This window comes from Typha angustifolia, chromosome 12 (assembly GCF_048772165.1).
Source record: "Typha angustifolia cultivar Huaian chromosome 12, ASM4877216v1, whole genome shotgun sequence".
Taxonomy (NCBI): Eukaryota; Viridiplantae; Streptophyta; class Magnoliopsida; order Poales; family Typhaceae; genus Typha; species Typha angustifolia.
This window is the reverse complement of record NC_133250.1, coordinates 3,169,183-3,178,349: the sequence shown is the minus strand read 5'-3', so window position 1 is coordinate 3,178,349 and position 9,167 is coordinate 3,169,183. Positions and strand designations below refer to the sequence as shown.

Genomic DNA, 9,167 nt, shown 5'->3' with positions numbered 1-9,167 from the left:
CCACGGAACCGCCCGATCTAATCGGAATACGAAAGAACCTAGTGTTCAAGCCATGTTGGGGTCTTTTTCCGAACAAATGGCCATCGACAACCAGATGATGTGGGAATTATGGGCGATGAGGGAGCCATGGTGAATGAAAACGCACCATCGACCCCACGACGCGAGTCCACTTCTATGAATCCACTGCTGCCGGTTTAGAATTTGCAACCACAAGAGTCGCAGCTACCACCACCCTATGGGCAGAGGCAAGCAAGCCGACGTGAGAGCTTTAAGGCCTAGAGCCTTAAATGAGGCCTTCGAAGATGCGGTGCTTATGGAAGACAAATATAGGGCCATGAAGTTACACTTGAAACAGAGTTGGACGAGCCAAGGAAGCCGCAATCAAGCTCAACCAACTATAGCGACGAGAAATATTACTAGAGTACCAAGAACCGCTGCTACGATGGTGCCTCCTCGAGCACCCTTGAAGCCATCCCAAGATATGAAGTATGCACCTAGAGGTCCAGGACGAGCACTCACACCTGCTCAAGTGGAGGAATAAAGAGCCAAAGGCCTATGTTTCCGTTGTGATAAGAAGTTTGTACCCGAGCATCGCTGTGCTAAACCAATGGGATCAATGATGCTAATCGATGAATTGGAGGAGGCTGAGGATGAGATGATAGATGAAGATGAAGGTGTGGCTGGACATCAAGGAGAAGTAGCTGAGGAGCAACCCGTGGAGGACATGATAGCCAAAATCTCTCTCCACGCCTATTCAAGGACAGCCGTGCCAAATACTTTGTGGGTGAACGGAGTAGTCAAGAAAACCACCGTGAGAATCTTGATTGACACCGGGTCCACCCACAACTTCATTGACAAGAGGCTCCTTAGGAAGATTGGGCTCGAGTCGAAACCCACGGAAGGTTTCAATGTGACGACTGGAGATGGCACCACCTTGCGAGCGAATTTTATTTGTGGAGGTGTAGAATTGAAGGTGCAAGGCCAAACTTTCACATTGGATATTTATCTGTTGGCCTCGTGAGGTGCCGATATTATTTTGGGGACCTAATGGCTTCGAAGCTTAGACCCGTGACATTTGACTTTACAAACCTCTCCATGACATTTTGGAGGAATGACCAGAGAGTGCTACTGGATGCAAATCAACAGCTGAATAAACTTCCAAGCGTAGGGGATGCAAGTGAGCTCGTCTCTTTCTCAACACCCACTTTTCTTTTTTTTCTCAGATCTGCGGAGAGCTAGCACAGGAGATAGTGGACTGGTCCGTCTCAGGGAGGAGCTGAGAGAGAACCCATCAAGCTACCCCAAGCACGAGGAGCGCGGCGGGTTGGTACTCGAGCGCGGGCGGATCAAGGTACCCGCGGACGAGGAGCTACGGAGATTATTAATGGCCTACTTCTATGATACTTCTATAGCAGGCCATGAAAGGGTCTTACGTATCTACAAGCGGCTGGCCCAAAACTGTACATGGACAACGATGAAGTCAAATGTGAAGAAATATGTGCATGAATGCCAAACCTGTCAACGAGTCAAATCGGAGTCGCTTAAACCCAGCGGGCTGTTGCAACCACTGCTTATATCGGAGTATATTTGGAAGGACATCTCCATGGATTTCATCGAAGGGCTGCCAGAGGTCCGAGGATAATCGATGGTGTTTGTTATGGTGGATAGGCTGAGCAAATATGCTAATTTCATAGCATTGTCTTATCCGTTTTCAGCGAAAAAGGTTGCTGAAATTTTTGTTCGGGAAGTGGCGCGCTTGCATGGGATGCCTAAGACGATCGTGTCAGATGGGATCGCATCTTCATAAACGAGTTTTGGTTCAAGTTCTTCAGATTGTAAGGGACTCGAATCAACATTAGTTCAGCTTATTACCCAAAGTCAGCTGGACAAACTGAGGTGGTGAATCATGAACTGAAACAATACTTGCGATGCTTTGTGGCGGATGGACCAAAGGATTGGGTCAAATTCCTTCCATGAGCCGAGTGGTCGTACAATACCGCTCATCACTCTAGCATCGGCATGACTCCCTTTGAGGCGGTTTATGGGCGCACTCCCCCGGTCTTGCTTACCTACGATAGACTTGCGGCGGGAGATAGAACCGAGCTCGACTTGGAACTTACCGATCGAGATGAAACATTGAGACGGCTCAAGATTCACATAGCAACAGCCCAAAACCGTATGAAGCAAACTCATGACAAAGGTCGACGTGAGCGGGAATCCACATTAAGGCTAGTTTTGAACCAAAAGTTGGGTTACAAGTACTATGGTCCATACCAAGTGCTACAACGAATCGGTCCAGTAGCTTATCGGTTGGACCTACCTAAAGGAACTAGGATACATCCGGTTTTCCATGTATCGGCATTGAAGGCCCACTAAATCGGGCCGAGTCTTAGGTCGCAGGAGAAGATGCAATGGATCTAGATTTGAGACTGAAGTGCTGATCGAGTGGCTGGGCAAACCTATTGACGAGTCTATATGGGAGCTAGAGTCAGATATCATGGATCGCTTCCCAAATTTCAAACCTTAAGGACAAGGTTATGAAAGCATGGTGGATTGATACAATTCGGACTTCACCGATGTCGTATCGAGCATGAATACACTTTAGGAGTGTCTTTGTTTCTTGCTTTAATATTTAATTCTTAAGAAAATAAGTTTCTGTAAGTCGTGTTCGAATGCGGGTGGAGTGCGTTCGAACGCGGTTGTGAACGTTGTTGTGAGAGTGTGCATTGTGCATTCGAACGCACTACGAACGCCTGCATCGCGTTCGCAAATCTAGAGAAGTGGGAAACAAGCACGTTCGATCGCACGTTTGAACGCCTGCATCACGTCCGCAAATCCAGAGAAGTGGGAAATAGGCACGTTCGGTCGCGCGTTCGAATGCCTGCATTGCGTTCGCAAATCCAGAGAAGAGCGAACTCGGTGCGTTCGAACGTGATCGGGCGTGTTTGAACGCAGTCAGCGAAAATATATTGTTGAGGGTTAATTTTGAATTGTTTGGTTAGTCTCTAAAGGATGTGGATGGCAACCAGAGAGTAATTATTGAAGAATTGAGTTTTGCCTTTCCTCCTTCGTCTTCTTCACTCTCATTCTCTCAATCCTCGGCGACGCCGCTTTTAACCTCCCTCGACCGGCCAATCACCTTTGACCCTTAGGGGCGGCCCTCTCCTCCCCCTTCTCCAATCTATCCAACACTTGCCCTAACCCTTCCATCAACCATAACCCTTCCATCACCACTTTTCACTAGTGCCACCCCCTTAACGCAGGTCCTCCACCAACCACCATCATCTAGGATCTCGTGCCTCCATCCATGGATCTTAATCAAACCCCCTAACGTTCGTCCACTAATCGGACGATATCTCTAGATCTTCACATCCGATTCGTCTAGAACTTAATTTGTTAGAAAGCTCTTTTCTGGGGGCTACCACATATCAAAATTTTATGTCGATCCAGCGGCAGCATCTTTCGGGATATTATTACAAAGTTCTATGTCAGATCTAGTCCAGATCAAAGAATTGGAAGAGATCGAACCTCAGCCAAAAAGGGAGATCGTACTAGCCATGCGGATAGAGCAGAAGCACACGATCCTGAGGAGTGCCCTAAGGACCTCATAGGGTAGTCAGGACAGTTGAATTACCACATGTGCACCACCAGATATGGGCGAAGGGCTGACAACTACTCTGAGGGCTACCCTTGCCCCCCTTTGGTGTGAGGATAGCACAGAGACCAACGGTTGGACCCGGAGGAGAAAGGGCACGAGCCGTAGTCCGCCCTCCCACACCTATATAGGTGGAGGAGCGACAGGCTAAGGGGTTGTTGTTTCCAGTGTGACGAGCAGTTCACTCTAGGCCATCGTTGCGCCAAAGCCACTAGGAGTGCGATATTAATTAACAGCCATGAGGATAAAGGTGAGGAGGTGATGGAGGATGACATGGCCATTGAGGAATTGATAGAGGTCATGGACAAGGGTCTAGAGGAGGATACTCACTAAGATTTCCATGTATGCTTACTCGGGGATGAGCGCCCCGAAGACCCTACGGGTAGACGGGGTAGTCAAAAAGTATAGCGTACACATACTCATCGACACCAAAAGTACATAACTTTTCGAACAAGCAGCTCGTGTGGAGGATTAGATTAGAGGCCGAGCCTACCATCTACTCTGAGGTGACCATTGGGGACGGCACAAAGCTCCGAGCAGAGAGTGTATGCCTTAGGGTCTCCTTGAGGGTGTAGGGTCACAGCTTCATAGTGGACTTGTACCCCTTGGCACTCTATGGGGCAAACATGGTCTTGGGCACCCAGTGGCTCCAAAGCCTTGGCCCGATTACATTTGACTTCTCACACATGTGGCTCACTTTTTCAAGAGATAAATGTGTGGTGAGATTATATGGGGTCTGGACTCAATCGCACCCCACGCTGTAGTCACTGATTGGTGTGTCAGGCACTAGAGAGCTTTCCTATTTTCTATAGCTGGCCCCGATTATACCTAAGCTCACTCCAAGCTCAAGTAAACCTACTAGTTTAGTCTAGTTGCTAACTTTGATGGATTGTTTGAGGCCCCTATGGGGCTACCCCCTACTAGACATGCCAACCACAGGATTAAGATTGTGCCACGGATCGAGTCGGTCAATATTCGGCCCTACTGATACCCACATTTACAAAAGAAGAAAATCTTGAGGCTAGTTACCGAGATGTTGGAGCAAGGTATTATCCAACCAGGCCAGAGTGCATATTTTTCGTCGGTCCTACTGGTGAGGAAGAAGGATGGGAGTTGGCGTACGTGTTGATATTTTTTGATGACATTCTTGTGTATAGAACAATTTGGTCGGACCATATGGAGCACTTGCGAGACGTACTGAACCTATTAGCTAAGCATTCAATAAAGGTGAAGCAAAGCGAGTGTCTTTAGGGAGAGTGCGCAATGGAATACCTCAAGCATATCATTTTAGCCAAGGGGGTGACAGCCGATTTAAGCAAGGTTTCTTGCATGGTCGGTTGGCTGTGGCCGAAGACAGTCTGAGAGCTACGTGGCTTCCTTGGCCTAACGGGCTACTACTATCAGTTCATGGCAAGATACGACAAGATAGTAGCCCTGCTCATATCCTTGCTAAGGAAGGATGCTTTTGAATAGGACTAAAGAGGCAACCCAGGCCTTTGAGGAGCTAAAGGCCACCATGACCATTGCCCTTGTGCTAGCATTGCAAGGCATATAGCTTATCTCAACAAGGCTTTATTTGGGAGGTCACAACAGTTGTCCACTTACGAGCGCGAGATGCTCACCATTTTATATGCACTAACTAAATGGCGGCCCTATCTGATTAGACGACGATTTATGATTTGGACAGATCAGTGGAGTCTTCCCTATTTCACGAGTCAGTAAATACATACTCTAGCACAACAGAGATGGGTCACTAAACTATTGGGGTATGATTATGAGCTGCAATACAAGAAGGGGACGGAGAATAAGGCAGCGGATACACTATCCCAATAGCAGGCACCAATGAAGTTGGCGGCCATATCAATGCCGAGTTTTCTATTTCTCGATGGAGTAGCTGCTAAACAAACTTAGACATTTTCCTTTTATTATGTAGAGTATGTTATAGCTCTTACATGAGCTGGTTAGTATGAGTTTTTATGGACATATGGTTTTGGAGATTTGTTGTGGTCCGTGACTTGTAGTTCTTGTCTTGTTGAATTTATGTTTCTTTTTAGTAAATTAGTTTTTATTATTTAATACTGATTATTGAGTCATGTGGATATCACGTGGGCATTTAGCACATGATTAGCTATGTATAGTGGTGGTGGTGTTTCACTAATACCTTTTCAGGCATATCTTGACCAGATGAACAAGATATAATTCTACTAATGGATGAGAGTCAAAGACTTCCACATAGCCGAAGGGGCTAATGATTTTCCTAATAGATCTCTTATTGCAACAAAAAAGGAATATTTGTTAGATAGATCTAAATGCAATATTCCCATTTAGATTCCACTGCATTATCACTCTCAAAATACCAAAACTTTAAATTTAAGAGCCTCCAATTGCCCAATAGCAACCCTTTATGGCAGCATCCCACATCTCCTTCGAAAAAAAAAATTCAATGAGATAGACATGATTTTTTAGAAGAGTTGCATTTTGCTTCCAACTAGTGTCGGAGATGTCCATCTAATGGTAGAGCGATGATAGAAGGTTATTTCTGGCAATAGGAAGAGAGGGCGTACTGATTAATCGAAGAAATCTACTTACTACTCTTTTGTTTCAAGATTATTTGACAGATACACAAAAGAAGTGGAGGGCCTATTAGGAACTAGTTCTTCCTATTTTATTTCTATAGTAGGTGTTGATTTGAGAGAATGAACAATATGCTACGATAAGCTCAAAAGAATAAACAAGTGCTGAAAGAGAGCAATTGGAAACAAAAAGATGTGAACGAATTACATAAGTTAATAAGGATAAGGAGATGTGGAGATTTCTCAGGAGTAGATGAGAAACCTCAATGAGACCGGTTAATAGTTTCACAACCATATAATGATAATTAATTATATTTAAAACTATCATATGATGATGAGTTTATCGTAAAGACACAACTAATAGGGATATATCTTCTCAAGATACCTTTGGGAGCGGCAAAGATAGTATTGAGATGAAAAATTGATGAATTTCGTACATATCATAAAAATAAGTACGAAATAGATATGGCGATCCTGTTAGAGAAACTCTGAGAAAATGTGGGGATCTCGGAGTGGATGAGACACAACTAAAGAGACGTCTCAATTTATGTACTACTTTTGTTATTATTACATTTGGCTTCATAATTAAATTACAAAACTAGTCATTTCACATGTTAGCTTCATGTTGAATATCACTATGTAATAATATTATGGTAATATAGTAAAGATTTTTTAATATTTAAACATCCATCTATATAAACGCTTTAATTTACAAACTTTGTATATAAGTTACTTGGCTGATGATAATATTTTCATTGTCAAATCAAACATTGGCCGGAATCTTTTATAAATAGTTGGTCATATCTACTTGAAGAACTACAAGAAAGAGAGAACAGAAAGAAGATGAAGAAAAAAAAGAGTAGTTAGTGATATTGTAAAATATTATGTCCTTAAAGCTAACTTGCATATCTATAAAATTAGTCACTTTTAATAATATTTTAAAGATATTGCAAATCAGCATAATAGATAGAATACTCATCGTTACTTTGTAGAAAGAGTTGAAATGTACTGTATTCTTCGTGTAACATATTTGTAAGTATTTTATAGATGTGCAAAATATATAACAAAAGATTATCCAAGAACCGGATAGAAGCATATGTTTTTTTTTATATAAACATAGAAGCATACCTTACTTTGCGCATGTTTTTGAACTAACATAGTTGATACATTTTTAAAAACAATGTTAAAATAAAAAGCATAACGACCTCATTAGTTGATTAAACATATCAAGAATTTATATTAAATAATAATTTTTAAATATATTTACTTGTGTACCAATATTTTTTTTTTCTAGTATTTTTTTTGAGCCACGATGAAAGAGGAACTCTTTGCTAGTAAAAAGTTATTTATTTTTTTGGAAGAGAGAGAGGAGAGAAGATTACAAAGATTTGCAATTGATAAATTTAAGTATGTTAATGGTAAAATTAGAATCAATTTAAAAAATTAAAAAATAAAAATTATTATTTATTTATTTATTTATCGTGGATGAATTTGATTAGAAAAAAAAATGGTTCCACCTATGCCTAAAATTATTTTACCTTTGATATTTTAAAAGGTTTTAAACTAGTCCCTGTACTTATAACTAAAAGAGTATTAAATATTTTATTAAATTTAACCAAATAATATAACTATTTTATTAATTTTGTTATATTATATTAAAATTTGTCTTTTCTAATAAATACAATAGATGTATTTTACTTATTTTGACATCAGTTAAGTTTAACAAAAAAATTAACTGTTTCAATTTTTAGTTATATTCGCATAGGAATTGGGCATAAGTACAAAAGGTAAAATATATTTAATTAAAAAAATAAGAAAAAAAATTTAAAAATGTTTTTTTGCCCGGTTCACGACCCCATTAAACTATTTGGGATTTCCAAACTTGGTGTTAAAAGAAAAAGAACGTTAGAAAATCTACTTTTCGCCGTTTCCACTATCTAATCCATCTTTCTTCAGTTCTTCTAGCACTACTACCCTCCTCCCAAAATGCTACTTACACCTTGAGGCTAGAGTCCTCTACTCCCTGTCCTCCCAAAATGCTACTAACATCCAGAGCCCTCTCCTCCCTCCTCCTCCTCCCCTCCTCCTCAATCTCCAAGCTCCCACCTTTTCTCCTCCGTCTCCCTCTCCGGCCCTTCTCCACCACCGCCACCCCTTATCCCCTCTACTATGAGCTCGTCCACCATCGCCCCGTCCGTCCTCCACGCCCTCCTCCCTCTCCTTCCTCCAAAGACGATCAAGCCCTACCCTCCTCCTCCGATGGCCCTCCTTCCGACGAAGAACCGATAGACCGCTCCAAGCGTCGCTACTACCGGAAGCGCCGGCAGCGCATGCTCGGCTCCGACGACCCGGACTCTTCCTCGGCTTCCGCCGATGCCGAGTTCGTCGAGCTGAAGCCGGAGGTGGTCGAATTTCCCCGCCTCCACGCCCGCGAGGAGGAGCTCTACTTCTACGACGCTTTCGCGCTCCCATGGGAGAAGGAGAAGCACTACCGGATGGTCTACCAGCTCGAGAAAAAGTATTTTCCTGAGCATTCGCTTGATAAGGCCTTCGTCGACCCTGCTGCGGCGGAGCCGGAGGTGGCGCAGAGAGAAGGGAAGAGGAAGGCTACTAAGAAGAAGAAGGAGGAGGATGATCGTGTTGGTGGGGGTGGCGAGAGGGATGAGAAGGCTTTGGTATTTTTTGATGAGGGGGCGACGGAGAAGAAGAAAGAGAGGCCCTTGGGGGATGTGACAGAGAGGAAGGTGGAGGAGTTCTTCAAGTGTTTGAAGAAAGTCCCCTGTGCCGGGGAAAGGAAAGTGGTGGCTTCTGCGGTGGAGGTGGTGGAGCCGTACCTGGCGACCAGGAGGTCTGGGCTTCCACCAAGATGGGATGGCCCATCGGGTACTGTCGTGCTCGTGGACAAACCCAAAGGTAGGTAACCTTGTTGGTGTTTTTCT

General features: G+C 43.4%; 1 protein-coding gene across 9 annotated transcripts in view; it reads left to right on the top strand.

Annotated features, from left to right (window-relative positions):
• The first annotated feature begins 8,151 nt into the window (after nt 1-8,151).
• Nucleotides 8,152-9,167, top strand: part of LOC140771812 (uncharacterized) — a 34,664-nt gene continuing 33,648 nt past the window's right edge. For all 9 annotated transcript variants that reach the window (XM_073113522.1, XM_073113526.1, XM_073113525.1 and 6 more), the window contains exon 1: nt 8,152-9,141. In XM_073113522.1, the coding sequence (XP_072969623.1) occupies nt 8,265-9,141 (877 nt within the window). In that variant the 5' untranslated portion in view covers nt 8,152-8,264. The remainder of the gene's footprint in view (nt 9,142-9,167) is intronic.